The sequence below is a fragment of the Ctenocephalides felis genome, unplaced genomic scaffold, assembly GCF_003426905.1.
Source record: "Ctenocephalides felis isolate EL2017-DRISC unplaced genomic scaffold, ASM342690v1 CF-g0.4_SCAFFOLD_00845, whole genome shotgun sequence".
Lineage (NCBI taxonomy): Eukaryota > Metazoa > Arthropoda > Insecta > Siphonaptera > Pulicidae > Ctenocephalides > Ctenocephalides felis.
In genome coordinates this window covers 35,218,917-35,240,903 of record NW_020536999.1, presented here as the reverse complement: position 1 = coordinate 35,240,903, position 21,987 = coordinate 35,218,917, and the positions used below count along the sequence as shown (strand labels likewise).

The following is a 21,987-nucleotide window of genomic DNA, read 5'->3' as shown; positions in this document are numbered from 1 at the left end:
CAACGAATTTGGAAACTCTGAATTGGTCTAATATTAATTTCATTTTTTTTTAAGTTCATTAGTTTTTGTTACAATAAGGAAAATATTATATAAATAATTTTGTACTTATACTGTAACAGATATAATATACTATAACAGTTCGAATAAGTAAAAGAATTTAACAACTATACAATAAATCAAATATTTATTAATTATAATATCAATAGTAACAAACGGAAAGTAAGCCTAGGTGATTTACAAAAAAATAATTATGAATTAAACTTTATTTTGGCGATATGAGTAATATGATATTTTAGTTAAATTAAAACTTAATTTTAATAAATATTAAAGTAATAAATAAAAAAAATATTGTTCAATCATAGCAGTTTTAGAAAAGTTTTAAACTCCCAAAAAATATTCCGTAGCCTCATTTCTTTCTGCCCCCGCCCTTTTTTTTCTTAGTTATGAGCTTTTTACGGAAAATCTCTCCCCGCCACCATTTTTGCAGGCAAATGGACATATTATTCTTTTTAGCTAACAAATCTCTAGCACCTTTTACTTGCAGATACTCTTCGATTTCCTCATTATTGGCATCGTACTTTTTTCTCAGCTCATCTATATTTTTTTTCAATTGATCGTTCCATTCCTTCTTCCGAAGCAGTTCAGTATCCAGAACTTCGATTTCCGTATCGTATTTTTCACTCCAGGCGACTATTTCTTTGGAGAACTTGGTAATTTGATTAGACAAGTATTTCACGATCTCGTCATGGACCCTTATATCTAAGGTGATAATTGAATTATCTTAGTATTTGAAGTATACTGTTTGATAATTTTATGTTTAAGGTCTCTACCATATTAGAAAATGATTTTACATATGATGTATTTGAAGAGCATTGTAACTAAACCGGATAGAGTAATGTTAAAAACATAATCGCATTTTTCATAATCGAATTATTTATATTTTTACTGATAAATAAAAAAAAAACTAAATTAGTTTAATTTGTGGAAAAATTAAAACTAAATTAATCTAAATAAATTTTGATAATACTTTCTTCTAATGTATCTCACCTACAAATCCTTCATGCCTACTTTTCTTAGTTGACTTTTTACAAGAATTTTCTGCTTGAATAACAAATAATTTTAATTGCTCCCGGCGGGAACTTTCATACCTAAATCAACAAAATTAACATCAAGTATACAGGATATTTATTTGGAAATTAAAATAAATTTACTTTTCAGTGAACCGCAATTCAGTGTCATGTTTTATAATATTGTCATGAATATTGTTCTGCAATTGCTTTTTGGTTTTATAAAGTCTATTTTTTTCAATATGGTTCATGGATTTCAGGTGCATAATTTCCATTTGTAAATCATCTAATTCTTTGTTTCTGTTACTCGCATTTGTAATTATAGAATTATATTCTTTTTCGCGAAGATTTAAGTGCCTGTAAAAAAAGAAACACTTGTAAAATAATTTTTAACGTCGGTTTAAAAGATCATTAATGCAGTGAAGCAATAATATATAAACACTGAAATTTACCAAATGTTTTCTATCAGAGAAATGTAAGTGCAATTTTTTGTAAGATCATTAATGCAATGAAGTAATATTTCTGTTATCAAAGATCGTTCTTGTTGCACTTGACGTTGTCCATAACTTTTCTGAGCTATACTTGTCGTTTCCAAAGATTCCCTGTCAAAGATTCGTTTTCGTGGCAGATCTTTTGCAAAATAGCTTTCCTGAACGAAAAACAAATTTACCACAAATTCTTGCAATATACCTAATCAAATATATTAACCATAAAATTTGGCGCTTCAGTAATTTTCAATTTATCTTTGCATTTTAGCACCTGCAGTTTTGTTACACCTTTCCTCAATGTTTCAATGAACAGGGCAGCTTCACATCTGAAAATATCATAGAAATATGTATATATAAATTTATATTGCAAATAAAAATATATAATTATAAAAAGTTATATGTTACATGTAATATGTAAATGATAAAAAGTAATTATACTTACGAACTGCAAGGAATGCATTCTAGTACTTTCTCATTTTCAACAAAATCGTATAAAAAATTATCAAGTTTATGGCTAGTTCTAGTATGACGTCTTGTTGCAATTGAAATGTTTTCAAAATTGCTTGAGCTAGATATTCTTTTATGACGTTCTAAATCCATCATTTTTCTAAGGTGTTATACAAATTCTTTTCTTGTTTATATATGGAAATAATTAGTTGTCGAAAATTACAACAGTTCTATAATACCTTGTTACCAATCATAACTATTATAATAATACTGATTTTAAGACATCCACTGGACATGATACACTTAACAGGCATAAGTTTACAAAGAAGTATATTAAATAAAAAAGCAAGTTTTGTAAAAATAAATTATTACGCGTATTTTAAAAGAACACATGTATATGTATCAAAAATATAAATCTTATTTTAATTGACATTTGACACGTAGTATATGTAGTGTTTTGTCATAACGATTTGATTTAATTTATTGTGATAATTATTTATTATGAAAATTAATATATTTTTCTTTTTATTTCAGGTAAGCTGAGACCTAGATTGATAAATTATTTTCGATGAGCCCAGGAAATATAACTTATTGATCTATTCAATAAGTCCTTATAGTTCTCTGAAATTTTCAAAGATAAGTACAATAAACTTCACACATTTTTTAAAGGTAACTGTCTTAAATTTTTTTTACTCTACGATTTCTCATTAGTATATATATATATATATATATATATATATATATATACATATATATGTTTCGGTGTTTGTAGGTAGATAAATTTATGTATAATGCACGTAGATAGTTACGGTGGAATATTTCACCTCATCCACTAGGCCGAAATTCAATTATATACAAAATCTATTTATGTCAATATTTCATTTTAAATGGACAGTACTCGATCGTGTCCATGACTAGCAAATATTTTTTGCTGCGTATTTCGTTAACAAACCCCATATGTTTTCGATTTGGACGCATATGGATTCTCACCCGACGCAAAAATTTCACGACGAGGGTTTGAGGGAAAAGGGAAAAACAACTATGTATGTACGGCGTTTAATTTGGCTATAGGATATTTGTTTGGGGCATTGCGGTTTTTTTCTGGAAAGCTTTTTGCACAAAATATGCAGCAGCACTTTCAATGAGAGTAGGAGTTGGATTGTATGGTATTTTGTGACGGAGAATTCTTAATATATTTTTCATTTTTTAAATTTAATGTACATATAATATAAATCAATTTATTTATTAGGGCGGATAATTTTTTTGCCAGTTGTGTGCGATTCTGGGCCATTTCTAGAAACTGTGCCGGAGAAACCATAACTCGGAAATGAATTTCGACCCAGCCAAATTTTTATCAAAGATTTCTCTCCATATATTTGAACAAGATAATCAGGTTTATTGGTCTGGAAATTTGATGAATATTTGCGCTGATAGTCAAAACGAAGCCCTCAGGATATTATAGTCCTTTCTCGGTCCATACATTTTGATTTGCCCTAATATATACATATATAAATAAGCATTAAGATTTTTATGCAGATACGTTATAAAATTTTTATAACTGAAATTATGTAAATGTTATGAAAAATATTTTATCTGTACATGTAGCATACGAGTATATTCATACGAGTCGTGATAAAACTATAATAGAATTACTGAGTAATTCGTGCGTATAAAAACAGGACTCACATGCATTTGAATACTCATAATCCGAAGTATAAAGAAAAATTATCTCAAACTGTCATATTTTTCACAAAATAAAAATATTAATAATATATTTGAAATGCATGTTTATTTATATTAAAGAACATACAGGATTACTTTCGTAACAGTAAAAGAAATACTAATATAAAACATCCTTAAATCTAATATTAAAATTGATTTGAAATATTAGCATTTCTATATTACAATTATAACAATGTATTAATATTACAATTACAATTATTTAAAACAGTACTTATTTTAATTCAAACAGATTTGAGTTTTAATAGGGTTTAATTTAACCAGTTAACTGCAAGCACATTTTTATGTCATCAGAATCGAGGTAAAATTTTGTTGTGATTAATTTTATATCGGTATATCCTCAAAATATTCTAAATATCTTGAAATTTGAGAATATGTTTTATTTGGGGACCAGCAGTGGCAAAATAGATTCGGAAGTGGGCTAGCCTAAACTAGTCTCCATTTTGCTGTTTCGATCCCAGCCAGGACAAAGTTCGATGTCAGGCAGCTATTCACAAATTTTCACTTGAGGTTACAGATCTCAAATATTCAAGCAAAAATGGCCTCTCGTCGGTATAGCTGCATAAATCTTACAAAATCAATAAATACTTCAAGTATTCTTAATTAGTCCATTCCATTCAAAAAGCCATATAATAACGTCAAAACGATTACTTCTTGCCCTTGTAGGCAAAGGTTGTAGGTAGTTAAAAGTGTTATAAAAAACGTTTTGTGTTATTTCAAAATTGCAATCTTTTTTTTTATTATAATTTATTTGATCATCTATCTACAAGAGATATAAAATTAATTGCATGGCTTAGAATTGAACAAAGAAAGATAAAGCTGAGAACTGCATCCAGTGACGCAGTTCTTTACAGTATGATATATGGATTGTCAAAAAGAAAAAAAAAAACAAAATGAGAAATAGAAATTAGTACTTATTATTAAACCTAAAACAAGTCGTTGGGGTAGTTCTTTTTCAGTCTTCTGAATTGGATTGGTTCTAGCAGCTTTCTAAGTTGCAATCTAAATATCTAATGGTCAAAGATTTATACGCATTACGATTTTACTCGTCAATAGAGACAATTTTTCCACTTCTCCGTGACAATCATAATTGTCAATCACAGTTAACTGATTAATAATTAATAGCGTAGATAAATCTACAATTGGGAAAATATATATAGAATGAAAAAAGTTAATATAGAGCAAAAATAAGAAATTTACGTAATTATTCTTAATCGTTTTGTAATTAATCGTTAATTACACAAACGACAGAAGAAGTGAATTTCTCATTCTTGCTCTATTTTTTTATTCTATATCTTTCCCCAATTGTAGATTTATCTTCGCTTCGATTTAAATTGCAATTCTGCATCGATATAATGCAATGCCACTTATTCGATTCGGGGTGTGGTATGACGCCGCAAAATTTCTCCTTACCCCATGTCACATGTTTCGAATTGTATTGCATTCCTCTCGTATCGCACGAATTCGCCATCAATCGCAGGGCGTCTGCGAGTGTGGGAGATCTCACATTTGTGTTCGTGAACGACTAGACGTGCGAAAACGAAACAATATAAATGCCCGCGTTCTGCTGATATTGAACCACCGTTTGACGAGGGGAAATCTATGGAATTTTGTCTCGGTACTGTCAAACAATAGTAATTTTTATTTGGTTCTGTATGGTACATGGAATTCTTTGAGTTGACGAGATAGCAGTTGCTAGTGGAATTGCTTCGGATTGTAAGGGGTCACAATACATGTGGGTGGTGCCAAACTAAAATTTTGCGTTTTATTCATTATAGAAAGTATAGATCTCTTGTTGGTATCAACTTTAAAATCCATAGCATCCACATGAATTAGCCCATCTAATATAAAAATCAACTACTTATGCATGTTTAACTGCCCGAAGGAGAAATTTAGAAATTGGTTTTGAAAAAAAAAAAGAAAATAAAGTTGAAACAAAAAATTTTGTTTCCAAAATCAATTATTTTGTTAGACAAGCAGAAAGTTCTTTGAATCATTTAAATCGGACGCTTAGTTCTCTCAAAAACTGCAATTTTCTGCACTCTTTGCTCTTTATCTCCGTAACTGCTGGACCTGCCTTTGCCAAAAACTAATCAGCATATCTCCCTATCAATAGGAATCGAATGTTTTTTGAACCATTCAAATCGGTTCGATCTGTGCGCCCTAAAAAGGTGACTGGAAATTTGTATCCATACATACATACACACACATACACAGACACATCCATTTTTTCTGAGGTATGCAAAAATGTTCAGAAACCTTCTAAACGTTGAGAAATGTGAAAATTTTCAATTTCGATTTTTGGCCCATTACAATAACTTGCTCTACGGGGAGTTAATATTAGACTTTTGTGACATTTTCATAATTTAATATGATTTTCATAATTTTTTTATGATTAGCTTATAGAACTACATTCGCATTAAGAAACTAGACATATGATTTATCTATCAGTATTGGCATATTAAATTTTTTTCAAGTAATGTTTGAACATTAATTAAATCAAAAATAGTAATTAAGTAGATATCATAAATATAAAGTACAATCAATGGGTTACCCTCTAACATAGCCATTTACAACATTATCACAATTAACAAATTAATTACTAAATGTCTTCATTGTAATTCATATATGAAACAGTATTGATAAAAATGAAATAATACAAAATAATCATTATTTTATTAGTAAATATATGATAAAATAGTGCACCGAGTGTATTTAGGTAATTTTATGAACAAAGCGAACTAATGAGTTTGTAATTAGATGTGTATAATAGATATTGAAACTTTTAAAAAGCTAGTTTTATTTATATTATATTATATGAGTATATATATATATATATATATATATATATATATATCTGATATTATGGTTCCATTTGAAATTTTGCACAAAATAAATAATTATTATCTCACCTTCTTATCTATGAAAGCGTAATTAATTAATATATATGTCAATACTGCGATCTTAAGCTGGCTTAGGTATTAACTGACAGCTTCCTTTAATATAAAATGATATTAATCATACACGGTCACATTATTTTCAGCAATACATCATTCCAATTCTCGTATATCCATCTATATACTTCCCCTGAGCTTTTATCGTCTATGTTATTACAATGCTCAGGTCAGTTTCCCCTAATAGAACTTTCATTAAGAGTAGTTCATTTCTTCTTTCTTCTCTCTGTAATAGCAGCCCTCAATTAAAGACGACCATACTGTATAAAACACCTTCAGAAGGGGAAAAATCTACCCTAGGTTTTCAGACATAAAGATCATTACATGCTGCTCGTTGTGTTGAGGAACAGGTGAATTTTTGGTAAAATTAACTTTTTATTACACTCTCATTTAAATTATCGTAAATATTTTTGAAGCCGGTTTGGCACTTATAAGAGGGATAAACTTTGGTTAAGAAATATTATTTTAATTAATGTTGAAAAAATATAATTTTATAGTAGCCTTTCAAGTCGTTTTAAATATTAGGGATACGGAAATTTGGAGAGTTATTTATATTATTATGGTCGTATTCTTAATTGCATTTCTATTGTATATATATACACATAATGTTTACTATTAAAACTAGACCGCTTCTAGTTCCACATTATTTGAAGATAAATTGCTTATTTAATTTAGTGAAGATTTGTTTACCAGTAAAGAAGTTTGCATCTCATGAATATTCTAAGAACTTGATCAGCTATTTCAAACAACTTATGTATTAATCAATTGCGCTTCTAAATGATTGCCAAATCTTATACTGAATGGTTTAGATTGTTTGCATTTGAATATCTGGTTAATTTTAGGCTTTAGGTAAGCAAATACTTTGAGAATTTGTTTAGTGAATATTCTTAGTATATTTAAAGATAGTTGCTCAACGTTTACTTGATTTATTTACCGCTTGTTCTAGATATCTTCGAGATTACGAAATTCATTTACTTACTAGACCAATTTCCATTTTAATATCATACAATTTCTTATACAAAGAGATAAAATACAGAAGTCTTCATAATATTAGCCTTTTTTATTAGTCAATAAATATTATTTTATTCTTAATTCAACAACAAAATATTTTTTTTCCAAATTATACATTACTCTATATTATTAATTTTCTTATATCAGTAAAAATTTGAATATCAACTTTTTAAATAAAATTTTCTGTATAAATATGAAATCTTCAAACATTCATATATATATATATAATATATATATATATATATATATATATATATATTCATGTATAGTAATTTTACGATGGGCTGACTTCCATTTATAAAATTTTAACATTCATTGGTCTTATATTAATAATAATTATTTTATTTTTCCCTGTGCGTATATATTAAAATTTTAAAATACCTAGAAAAGCAATATAGCGCTCGCTTTGAGGTTTAATTTGAAAATGTTATTATTAAATTTCTTTTCAAAATAAACTCCTTCATACTAATCTGCACGATGTTTCATAAATGCAATGTGGGTTGAAAATCCGTATTATTCTAATTTTCCACGTGTGGTTCTTGGCTTATAATCATAATAACCATTTTCATCAAAATCCAGGTATATTTGTATTTTAAACCTTCATAATTTCTACATGAAACCTGACCTTCTAGAAATGTGTTTTATCACATAAGTTTCCAAAACTTATGAAGGTAGTTGATTCTAGCTAGAAGTTTCGAATAAACTTTGCATTTTAATTATAGTTTATATTTATGGCTGATATTTCTACGGAAAAAGTAGAATTTGGGATTATTTATTTTATTCAATCTGATTTTCAAATTTATTTTGAAAGATGATACAATAGCAAGTTAAAAGATCGAGTTAAGATATTAAATGAAAAATGTAAGTTTATGAAATCGTTAAATTTAAAAAGTTAAAGTATCTAGCTATTACGAGATTAATTTCTAAGTGATCGATATACTACAAAGTGTATTTAAAATTTGTAATGTTTTCTTTATATAAATGCGAAAGTTAATTTCATCAACACTTAAATCAGGTCAGTTTGTCAGTATCTTGTCTTTTACTATGATATTTACGGTACTTTTACAAGAGAAAGGATCGAGGCGACAGGCTTCGTAGATTAAAGTTAAAAGATTGCTCTATATGATTTATGTGAGCGGTCGAATGAAATTGCTAAGTTGTTTTTTTTCTTCACGTGTATAATTATTTAGTTTTATGCTTGTTAAGAAATTTATTGCGATTTATTTATTATTGAGATTTATACAGTGCTAAATTAAATTGACGATGCATTTATTTTAATCCAAGTCAAACTATTTTTTAAGTAACAAATCCAGTACTTTAGTTTTAAAGAGACTCTTGAGATACGCCAATCTGAATATTTTAAATAAGAAGTTAATTACTTTATTTGTTAGCCTAAATATTGACCTTCATTTTCTCAAGGTCCAACTACAAAAATCTAGTTTTTCTATGTTATCTTTTTAGATTAGGGGGCGTCTATTAATCACGTGTTTTTAGGTGAAGGGGGTGTTTGACAAAAAAAATCACGAAATATCACGTGAAGAAGGGAGGAGGGGTATAGTGAGATATCACGTGTATTTTTTAAAAAAATCCAAACAGTTTAAAAAAATATGCACGTGATGTTAGGTGGCCGAGGGAAGAAATTTTGATTATCACCACGCATCACCAAAGATGAGGGAGGGTAAAAATCGATCACGTGATTAATTGACGCCCCCTTACTTAAATAACAAAATGTATATATTACGATAAACAGCTGTTTCATTCATTTATATAGTAAAATTCATTGCCATTTTTTAAGCTCTTTGTAGTTTACAACATTCATCAGATACCAGTTTGTTCTTTGAAATACTACAAAAATCTTGATTTCAATGTTAATTTTATAGAGACTCTATAAATAATATAGTATGGATATTATGATTAGGAAACAATTCAAATTAAGTATATTTATATAGTAAAGTTTTCACTGCCAGTCTTTAACTTCTACCACCGTCCCATGTAATTTACAACATTCGTCCGGTGCCAGCCTGTCCTTTGAGAATCCTCGTACGTTTTTCTTATTTTGTTACTTAAGCCTTATATAAGTAATAAGTAATTACTTAAGCATTCTGTCTGTCTGTTATCTGGCTGCACAGTGTATTAATGTAAAATACACGAGGGCCGTATATCAACTGTACTGTGACCAAGTTGGTGGATGTTCATTAAGATTTGCACTTGACGCGGCGGCATTTGAGAGATTTTGCTCTCCAGTGAGCGCCGAGACATCTTGAACTCGACAAGATAGCGTTACAGGCATTATTGTGAAGTGGTATAAGGTGAAAATGTATAAATGTATAAATCCCTGCGGAGAACCGAGAATTGAACGAAATGACCGGCCGGTCGCATCCAGTCAGGCACCGTGGAAATACTATGAATACAAACGCAATCATCAATATTTAAGTGAGGCTTGCTCGCGTTTTAGAACGTCAGAGAGTCGTTATTACCTTGCTAAATTTCAAGACGATATGGGCGAATCTTTGAGATTATATTTGTTCATACAATATTAAAATCTTATCTTAGCAGATGCTCTTTTTTAGTAAGTTGTACGCGAACACAGATATTCTTAAATCTACATTGTTGTTTGTATTTCCAGAAACTTACCTATTTAAAAGTCTCGTGCTCATACTAAGAAATTGAATTAAATTCTTTATGCAATTGTTGGAAAGTTGCAGAATTTTCACCATATTTGTTTTTATTAGATTACTACTACATTGTTTTTATTAGAATACTACTAAATATTAAAATATACATTTTACATTATCATTATCTTCTAAAATATGAATATTTCATTATCATATATATTACAAACCGATTAATTTGCTGAATATTTATAACATATATCATTATTTTCTACTTTATATGAAATTTCCATAAAGTTTCAATTATCAGTTCACTAATTTAATACAAATTTTTTGGATAGTTCTACTTCTTTTAAAGAAGTGATTCCCAAAGTGGTCTACATGGACCCCCAGGGTTCCATGGCAACTTTCAAGGAGTCCACGGCCGGGAAAACAAAATTTGGGGGTGCACGAAATAAAAATGGGGTCCACGGCATATTTAGGAATGAATTAACTTAAATTGTAGTATTGAGCGCGGAGCCAGCCACCCATCAATCTCGCATATCTCAGAACCTATCAAATGTTCCAACTTTAAATTTTGGTCGCAATCTTGGTAAAGTATAGTTACAATGTTTGTCAAGTTTCATCGAAATCGCAAATCGCATTTTTGAGAACATACTATCTGTTTCAATACTAGTATTGAGAGCGGAGCCAGCCACCCATCAACCTAGCATATCTCAAAAACTATTGAATGTTCCAGCTTTAAATTTTTGTGAAATATTTAGTAAAGTGTAGTAACAATGTATGTCTAGTTTCATCAAAATCGAGTTATGCATTTTTGAAAACGTACAATGTGCTTCAATACTAGTATTGAGAGCGGAGCCAGCCACCCATCAACCTAGCATATCTCAAAACCTATTGAATGTTCCAGCTTTAAATTTTTGCCAAATATTTAGTAAAGTGTAGTAACAATGTATGTCTAGTTTCATCAAAATCGAGTTATGCATTTTTGAAAACGTACAATGTGCTTCAATACTAGTATTGAGAGCGGAGTCAGCCACCCATCAACCTCGCATATCTCAAAAACTATTGAATGTTCCAGCTTTAAATTTTCGTCAAATATTTAGTAAAGTGTAGTAACAATGTATGTCTAGTTTCATCAAAATCGAATTATGCATTTTTGAAAACGTACAATCTGTTTCAATACTAGAATTGAGCATATCTCAGAAAGTATTTCTCATTTAAAATTAGAAGCTTTGGCTTACTCATTCGCTATTCAAGCTAATTGATAAATATATCTGAAGTATCTTACAAATTAGTCTTAGAATTTTTGAATAGATAATTGCAAGATTCATCTTCTTTCATAACATGACGTAACAATTTAACTTGCAACATTTTAAATATCAAAACTATCAAGTTTGCGTTTTGCAATATTTGTCATGTGAATCATTTCACTCGAGATTTCTGGCTTGTCATTGTGAAGTTTACATCTCATAAAATTATAAAGTTATGGATTATATGTCTTGTACACTACTTTATATCACCAAGGTTGGCAATATGTTCAGAAATTATGAAGTAAAGTCGATGTTACGTTGATAATTAATACATTTGTTGCATTTCTCAGAGGACACGTATCTGCGTGATATCATTAAAGTCTCTCGTTATGTATAATAATAATTGATGTTGATCTGGAGTATCAGGTAAAGCCAATTATTTTTTGTTATTGAACAGCAATCAGAATTGTTCTTAGTGAGCTAAAAGCTGTCGGGCTGTAATTCCTTAACCTAATTTTATTTGAAGGCAACCTAGTACTTGTCTATTCTCTTTATGATATCAGTATTAGATGTCTCTACTAATGATGTATATTTCAGTAATGTCTCGAAAGGTATTTTCACTTGAAATTAGATTTACATCATTTTTTTAATTTAGTGCAACTGAATCACGGTTGTCAAAGATGGGAATAGTGTTTGCAACATTGTAGCTGTACGAATAAAGTTCCTATCATAGAGAGAGCCACGAAATATAATAAATGTTATGGAATTCACAATGTGATAGATGATGATCTTTTTACTAATGAACTATTCTTGAAGAATTTCCCCGAAATTATTGCAATTTCTTATCCTTCATGATTTATATTGTTTTTCTCCACTTAGCAACGTCATTATAATTGTTTCAATTATAGTCGAATATTTATCAATTCTCAAGTTCTCAATTATGACCTTTTCTCACCCCTAAACAGTTTCCCAAGACAAAATTCGCATCTGCTGTCATGTTTCGCCGTACGAAGGATTTGATCTTTAGAATTAAATGCGAAGAGCGACGAGCACCCTTAAATCGAATAAGTTTTCCCTGTGCGATGTGGTTTTCCGCATCGTAGATTTCAGCATTTCACCACCAACTTTCTTAACCGAATCGGAACTCCTTCGAACAAAACTATTCGTGGACCACATGCCGCTCCGGGACGTCACATTTACTTCGTTTTCTGTAGATTGACGTCACTTATATATCTTCCACTTCCGAGGCGATAATTGTTGGTCTGATGAAGAATATTATGTTCACTTTAATTTGTTTCATAATAGTTCGTTAGTTCTCTTTGATTTCTATTTCAAAAGAGTAATAGATGGTAATTGGATAATTGAGATATTCATTGCAGTATAGTGCATTTAAATGAAATTAATTTCTTTTATTTTAAAAACTTTTCTATTTACTCTATTGATAACTAATAATTGATTTTTTTGTTTTATATTTTTCACAGCTTTTTTTTATTTAATTGTATTTTCTACTTATAAGTTAGTTTATTTTCCTGATATGGGTTTATTTTGCATACAGTTTTAATGTTCATATAATCTTTCCTGTAAATGCTCCACATTCAATAAAAATAGTGTTCAAACCAAAAAATTAGATTCTCGTATGAGACATTACTTTAACTACAGTATTAGTATGTTTTTTGAACAACAATTAGAATTTAAGGTGGAATTTGTCTTTGTACTTCCGTAGCCCCATTCTAAAAACAACCCAATAATTTTTTTTATTGAATTTTATCCTGCAATCTGTATATATATATATATATATATATATATATATATTATTACATTATGTTAAAAAAATATGTTAAAATAAAGTTGATTACAAATTAGTAGGTACACCCAGTGGCGTATCTACTAGAGCTAATTAAAATATAATAATTAAAAAAAACTAAAAACAAAAGGAAAAAACAATAAAATACAGCAAAAGGAAAGTATTATATTTAATTATACTATATTAGGTCTTTGTGTATTTTTTTTAAAGTCTGGCTGATTTGCCTTCCAGGTAGACTTGACTCGCTAATTGGTTAGGATAGACGTCTATTATGTTTTTAGATTTGTTGGCTCAATAATTGACCTAATTATATTTGATATACATCATATTTATTGACCTAATTATATTTGACATACATCACTTGTTCATTAGAAATTCTCAAATAGTGATATATTTTAACTGAATGCAGCAAGGCCGAGAAGGAATGCTATATTTTCTTGTAAGCGTATTTTCATCTATTTTTCAAGTGAAAAGGGATATCACCAGTGATATCAGGTTGTCCAAATTACGGGTTTGAACTTGCTAATTCAGCACTATTCACATTTATATAACTTTTCTACTGTGTTGTTATACAAATTTCATTACTAAAACATCAATGTTGATTTTTTTTAATTTGAAATAATTAGACTGTATATCACTATCTTTAAAAATTTTATACTGTGTTGTAATTTAAATTTCATCACTAAAGCATCAACGTTGATTATCTTTTTTAATTTGAAAAAACTTAGACTGTAAATCACTATCCTTTGTGATATTTTTTTTGATACTGCTGAAGCAATTTGGAAAAAAATAAATAGAAGGTAAAATTTCGTTTACGCCGGTATTTCTATGTAATCTGTATTATATATCTTGCTATGTAATCTATAATAATCCTTTAACATTCGTGTGTGCTTATAACCGTGCATTCAATATTTTATCGTTTGCAATGCAATTTCCACAAAAACTAATTGGGTCCACAGCTTTAGCATGCAGAAAGGTACCAATGCGGAATCGAGCTTTGTCGGATGCTTGTACAAATAGGATTTTTGGCTAGATTAAAGCTTACATTACCAATGTTTACAATTTCCGAATAATAACCACACATTCGTATTATCTGTGTGCATGTGTAAACTTTAATAAAATCCTCATAATATGCAGCGGGTCGTTAATTAGCATACGTGTTGATGCATCCCTGCAGTTGTAATGTTATAATTAACAGTTGGACTGGCGTTAATCAGAGCGTTCCACTTTTGGCACATGCAAATGATGCGTTGTTTATGCATTATACGGCTAACGAGTGCGAACTTTCGCAATTTGCTGTTTTTATTACCATTTAGGATTCTTCAAAATGTGTGATTTTCATTGTGCACTGTGTGCTTCATTTAATTTGTCATTTGCATTCGGAAGCGAACTCTGCGCATTGTTACGGAGTATTGTTGCTGCTAGTTGGGGCGGTTGAAAGCGAGAAACATTTCGCGTTGCGTGTGCTGTTAATATTTATTTGATTTTACATTTGAATCAGACTGATTTGATATTGTAAATCATTGAAATTACTCAGCACTCACCGATGGATAATTGTTTAAATCTATTGGATTTGAATCAGAGGTCCCAGGTTCGATACATCTATTCACCTTGAGCAGCACGATACGAGCAGTAGTGACATTTGTTTTCACTTGGTAATTAACGTAGCAATATATTACCAAACGCAAATAGCCCTTGATTTCATTAACACAAAATTCATCACTTTTTACAGAAATTGTAATAAAAATGTCACCACAGAGCTGGAACAATTGTTTGAGATTCCATTTATAAAACCGACGTAATTAGTTGTCAAATTATCAAAACTGCTCATAACCGTTAATTTCTTATTACTAATCAAATATGAATAAAAAAGATAATGAAGGTGAAATACTTGTATTTTTAGAAAATACAAAGCAGTTATTCGTAACATGCATAGGTGCATTATCAAATGGATTCCTGTACACAAAATCGAAAACTATCTTTCTTCTATATCTTGGAAAATGAATTTAATAGTAAATTCATAATTTTATTATTAAAAATGTAAAACTATTATATTATTTTTAATCAAAAATAGTCTTTTGTGTAAGATCTATACTTTGCTGATTATATCATAATTCACTTAACAAATTCATAGTTGAACAATCAATTATTAACTTTCCTTCATTTTAGAAAAGATGGATGTATGTGCGTGTGTTCGGATACAAATTTTTGTCGACGATTTCGATTTCTTTTATTGTTAGTAAGGAGATGTGCTGATTCGTTTTTGGCTAAGGCAGGTCCAGCCGTTTCGAAGATACGGGAGAAAAAGTGCCAAAAACGATTTCAATGATTCAAAAAAAAAAAACATATCTGTATTATGGAAATGAAGAACTGATTAAATTTATGGGAAGGCAAGTGACGCGGTTCTGGAGATCCAGTAAAAAAAAGCTATTTAGCCGCCAAATATGATCATTAGAGATATTCACATTAAATTACCAGATATTTTATAGAGATTTTAATAATAAATACAAATCTTGTTTACACTTCTATGAGTCCCGTACCAATGTTTATCCGTTAGATTGCGATGCGGCGCTTACGCGCGCTTCGATAAGCTTTTTTTAAAAAAATATTTTTTGGTACGAGAAGTTCCAGAAGTTTGCCTTAAGGCACGATGCCATGCCACCACTAGTTGAGCCTTATTTTATATTTATTGATATTTGAAAGAGGCTCCATATTCTTACAATTGTAGGCGAATAATGGTTTTAGCGAAAGTTACATATATATATATATATATATATATATATATATATATATATATCAATTCGTTATTGTTCTTATCAGTATCGATTTGTCTCAAGTTCTTATCATTATAAAAAAGTCATAAATTTTATTTTTTCCTTTGCGGCAAAATTTAATTTCGCGAGATAGTAAAAAATGTAAATAGTACAATAGCTTTATAATTCATACATTTATATTTAACCGAGCATAAATCTAGCGTTTCCGTGACTAAATTAAAAATCGAAACAGTTTGACCATTTTTTCATATTGAATAATTAATATATCCGTTGCAGCAGTACCTGATACACTCGTTCATGCATTCGTCATATAAAAGTAATCTATGGATAACTGTTGTAAAATTTATTTATTTGAGTTTATAGTGCATATTTATTCGTTCTGCGAACTATGTTTCATATCATGGAAACTATAGATTTAGTTGCCATGAATATTGCAAAACCTGCCACCGCGGTTTGGCTACATGTTGAACTGAATATGCATAACTTTTGGCCCTGCAGTAAAAATGATATGGATATAGACATGAAATAAATCATGAATAAATACTTTTGGTACATATCATAATTATGATTGCTAATATATACAGTTTGAATGCTACGGTCTAATACCTCGTAGGAAATAATATTTAACGGTTGAATTTTATTACAAACCAACTTACTATTGTATATGTAAGACATATACAATTATTTGAGTTAAATTTTTTAGGAAACATTATTTTATCATAAGCTCCATGATTTGCATGTTTGATTGATTAGGCACATCTGTATTATTGAACATTGAATATTCATTATTGCCAGTTTTGGTTTACATCATTATGTTTTGTTTTTTTATTGTATGATTTTATAATTATAATTGTTTGTAATCATAATTCTGGGCGTGCAAAACAGCAAATTTAATTATCAATTACAATAGAAACATATTTATCATTATTGAAAATTAAAAATAACACCGATAAACATTTTTGGCAACTCTATGGCGTTCTAATTTCCATATTACGTTTGCTTGTAAAGCATTGCGCAAGTTGATAAAATTGTTTAATAAATATTTTTTAAATTACAGCAGCAAATTATATAAATTTTGTTTTATGACGTGTTTGCAAATGCGTATAAAAACTATGTATTGATATTTGACATTTGTTAAATTTAAATAAGCAGAATGATTTAATAAAGACGAAATTTTAAATTATGATAAAAACATTGGGTAATTTCTATCGTCTTTATATTTTATTAATAGACATAATTATATTGTAATGTGGTATGTGCAATGCAAAACAGGTTGGCTAAATAATTAATTTTTTAAATATTCTATTCTTTATTATTGAAAACGGACGAAATATTTCACAATGAGCGTGTTTTATCAAGAGTGTTCTGTATTCAAATAAATGTTTTTAATTTGCAAAGATTTTAACTATAGTCATGTTGCATTTCTTTAGCTGCAGTCATTTAGTAGATACTCTAGCATTTCTTATCTTGTTACTATTTTTATTAATGATTTATTAAATAAATATATATTGTTCTATAAATATCAATTTTGAATTCCAATTCTGGAATAGCATAGATCAATTAGCAGCATTTAGCAATAATTTACAATACTGTTTCGCGAAGCGGAAGCGTTTAATTATAATGTTGCAACTTTGTTCTATATTATATTCACGCATTGACGCAATATTTCAGATATTAATTGCCATAACGTTTGTTAAGTTGGATGTCAATTACAAATTTGTAAAATGAGTCATTGCTTCCCAATGGTAGCAATGGAGTATGGCCATTTGATTTATATTTTACGATTAATAAACAATGCACTAGAATCAATAACCAACGTTGGCGTAAATTGGGCATTTGCCAAATTTGACAATTGCCTCGACTGTTATATTAGATTAATACTATATAATCTGTTAAATGTGCGGATTTTGTTCCAACGCGCCGGTTGTCTGTTTACCTAGTTCGTTGACATGATGGTTGATATCGGCTCTCGCGGTTGTTTTTGCGTTCAAATTGTGATTATTGACTAATTGTATTTGTATTTAATTTTAATTGAGTTTCATAAAATAATTTACAACGTAGTAAATTGGCTATTTAGTAAACATGTAATGCATGCATACACAATTTCAAGAATAAATCATATAGTAAACTTATTATTAGATTCTATATACAACTAAATGTTTTACAAGCACTCATCATTAAGTTAAAAAGTATATTATTGATATCAAATTTATATAACATTTTTTTATTTCTTTGTGGCTTAGAGGTAAGAGATTTGGTCTTGCATTCACAAGGCCAATGGTCTCAGGTCAGGCTATATACCCAACTTAGACAACTTGATGTGATAACCGTTTTCACTTGAATATATAAATCTAAAATATGTTTTCAAGTGAAAATAGTCTTTACCAAGCCTTACTGCCTTAATTAAAAATATCAAGTATTAGAGAAAAATTAATGTCATATAGATAGGCCCACCATTCGGTTGTCTTCTACAAAACAGCGTTTTATTACAACAGGTCATTGATCTAAGAATTACGTTTGGAATCATCAGGAGCCCAATTACTTTGCACTATATATTTATTGAATTTTTACATATATTTACTAAATCGTGAGTTTTCAATTTTTATTTAACAGCACGCTAAGTATTTGGTTAATTAGAGCTCTGGCAATGGCCGTACGGAGCAGAACGGCGGTCATGGACCCACTGATTATGATCATTATTATCATTATCATCCATATAATATAATAGTACGTGATAATCATTGGAACAAACAAGGTGTGACGATTTGTCACAGTCTGTTATGGACGAGATCAATGTCCTGCTCTGTTAAGCACCGTTTTGTTTTCTTCAATATTGCAGTTGCTAATATATCTGGGTGAAGAATATCGTATAAGTTTTATAATTTCTATGTTCATAAGGATTCAAAATATCAACTATTTTGTGAAAAGCTATAATCATTAATAAGATTTTCTATTATCAATGGAAGTCCCAAAGTAATTAAGTCAGCATACTTGATCAGCAGCCTTCAAACTCTAAATTGTAATTCACTAGATTACAAATGAATTTCATAATTACTATGACCATACCTTATTCTGATATTTAGTCAAACAATAAATTTAATATTGTATATTCAGTTTTAAATCTTTTTCGTTTGATATTAAAGGATCCACGTGATCCAATTGATAATAAAAAAACAATAAAAATCACATTATTAACTTCCCGAAGGAGAAGTTTATGTTTTCATCAAAAAATCCGATTCGCTAATTTTATGTTTTCTCGACGTTTAAAGCCATTCTGAATCGAATGAGACCAAATTTGGAAAAAGTATGTGTGTGTGTGTGTGTGTGTGTGTGTGTGCGTGTGCACCAACAGATTTTTTGCCGTAAATCGCCGTTTTCTCAAAAACGGCTGGACCGATTTCAAAAATTTAAAAGCCATTCGATGTATCTCAATGAGGACTATTGTTTGTCAGTTTTGTGCGACGATCGGCCAAACCGTTTCTTCGTAAATAGCAGAGAAGTGAAAACTCTTTCGTCCACGTTTTAGCCCGCAGTTATGAATCGATTTTGAAAATTCAAAAACCGTTCGAAAGATATTGGTTGGGAATCGTGCTGATTAGTTTTTGGTAGAGATCGGCCGGGCCGTTTTCTTGTAATAAAGTTTAAAAAAAAAAAAATTTCGACGATTTTTATGATTATTTTTTTGACGATAGATACCATAGTCTTCTAGATCATACTAAAATATTACGGCCCTACGACAACTGGTTCAGCTTTAAAATTCGATAAAGTTTGCAAAAATCAGTATGGTCTTTTTGGCATTTGTCAAAATTAGACTTTTGATCGACGTTTTCTCAAAAACGCCTTAACCGATTTTAGAAATTTAAAAGCCATTTGATGTATTTCGGTGAGGACTATCGTTTGTCAGTTTTGTGCAACGATCTGCCAAGCCGTTTTTTTGTAATTTGAAAAAAAGTGTTGAACTTTTCGTCCACATTTAAGCTCATCCTACCGAACCGATTTTAAAAAATCAAAAACTGTTCGAAAGATATTAGTTGGGAATGATGCTGATTAATTTTAGGTGAAAATCTACCGAGCCGTTTTCTTGTAATTAACTGTTGAAAAAAAGTGTTAAATTTTCGTCCACATTTAAGCTCATTCTACCGAACCGATTTTGAAAAATCAAAAACTGTTCGAAAGATATCATTTGGGAATGATGCTGATTAATTTTAGGTGAAAATCTACCGAGCCGTTTTCTTGTAATTAACTGTTGAAAAAAAGTGTTAAATTTTTGTCCACATTTAAGCTCATCCTACCGAACCGATTTTGAAAAATCAAAAACTGTTCGAAAGATATCATTTGGGAATGATGCTGATTAATTTTCGGTGAAAATCTACCGAGCCGTTTTCTTGTAATTAACTGTTGAAAAAAAGTGTTAAATTTTCGTCCACATTTAAGCTCATCCTACCGAACCGATTTTGAAAAATCAAAAACTGTTCGAAAGATATCATTTGGGAATGATGCTGATTAATTTTCGGTGAAAATCTACCGAGCCGTTTCTTGTAATTAACTGTTGAAAAAAAGTGTTAAATTTTCGTCCACATTTAAGCTCATCCTACCGAACCGATTTTGAAAAATCAAAAACTGTTCGAAAGATATCATTTGGGAATGATGCTGATTAATTTTCGGTGAAAATCTACCGAGCCGTTTTCTTGTAATTAACTGTTGAAAAAAAGTGTTAAATTTTTGTCCACATTTAAGCTCATCCTACCGAACCGATTTTGAAAAATCAAAAACTGTTCGAAAGATATCATTTGGGAATGATGCTGATTAATTTTCGGTGAAAATCTACCGAGCCGTTTTCTTGTAATTAACTGTTGAAAAAAAGTGTTAAATTTTCGTCCGCATTTAAGCTTATCCTACCGAACCGATTTTGAAAAATCAAAAACTGTTCGAAAGATATCATTTGGGAATGATGCTGATTAATTTCGGTGAAAATCTATCGAGCCGTTTTTGTAATTAACTGTTGAAAAAAGTGTTAAATTTTCGTCCACATTTAAGCTCATCCTACCGAACCGATTTTGAAAAATCAAAAACTGTTCGAAAGATATCATTTGGTAATGATGCTGATTAATTTTCGGTGAAAATCTACCGAGCCGTTTTCTTGTAATTAACTGTTGAAAAAAAGTGTTAAATTTTCGTCCACATTAAGCTTATCCTACCGAACCGATTTTGAAAAATCAAAAACTGTTCGAAAGATATCATTTGGGAATGATGCTGATTATTTTAGATGAAAATCTACCGAGCCGTTTTCTTGTAATTAACTGTTAAAAAAAAAATTAAGCCGTTTTTCATGGAACTTTTTTTGGCGATATACATTATGGTCTTATAGAACTTACTGTAATATTACGGCCTTACAACAAGTAGTTTAATTTTAAAAATTCGTCAAACTTTGCTAAAATTATTATCGTATTTTTTAAAGTAGCATTGATGAAGTATATTATTTACACTTTTTTTTTGATTAAGTCGATTATTTACACATATCGGGAAGTTCATGTAATTTGCCTCAAGGCTAAATACCAAACCAACTAGTTTGTTTTAGAATTTAGTTGAGCAGTCTGTTTCAGGACGTGCCTTTGGGCAGAAAACGCGTTATATAACCATTTTCATGCATGGAAAATGTGTCAGATCAAAGAAGTATTTATAAAGCAGTTTTTTTATATTTTATGATTCATCAATATTACTCATGATATGAATGTTATAAATTTGATATGACTACTCTATACGCAAAATGTAATATGAACATTGTTTTCGAAGAAACAATGACTAGAATATGAAACTATTTTAAACTTCCAATAAAA

General features: G+C 29.6%; 1 protein-coding gene across 1 annotated transcript; it reads right to left on the bottom strand.

Moving 5' to 3' along the window:
- Positions 1-406: 406 nt before the first annotated feature.
- On the bottom strand, positions 407-2,158 carry LOC113382809 (dynein regulatory complex protein 9-like). Its single transcript, XM_026621049.1, has 6 exons — positions 1,998-2,158; positions 1,776-1,881; positions 1,520-1,716; positions 1,212-1,424; positions 1,048-1,148; positions 407-759 (listed from the first exon to the last, which is right to left on the bottom strand). The coding sequence occupies exons 1-6, from the start codon at positions 2,156-2,158 to the stop codon at positions 407-409; spliced, it is 1,131 nt and encodes a 376-aa protein (XP_026476834.1).
- Positions 2,159-21,987: the final 19,829 nt, after the last annotated feature.

What these genes read in the sequence shown, in the direction of transcription:
- LOC113382809 (XM_026621049.1), bottom strand. Translation starts at nt 2,158, where the DNA reads ATGATGGATTTAGAACGTCATAAAAGAATATCTAGCTCAAGCAATTTT. An exon ending in GAATTGCGGTTCACTGAAAA is followed by an intron (nt 1,149 to 1,211) that starts GTAAATTTATTT and finishes TTGTTGATTTAG; the next exon opens with GTATGAAAGTTCCCGCCGGG. An exon ending in TAGGCATGAAGGATTTGTAG is followed by an intron (nt 760 to 1,047) that starts GTGAGATACATT and finishes TTATCACCTTAG; the next exon opens with ATATAAGGGTCCATGACGAG.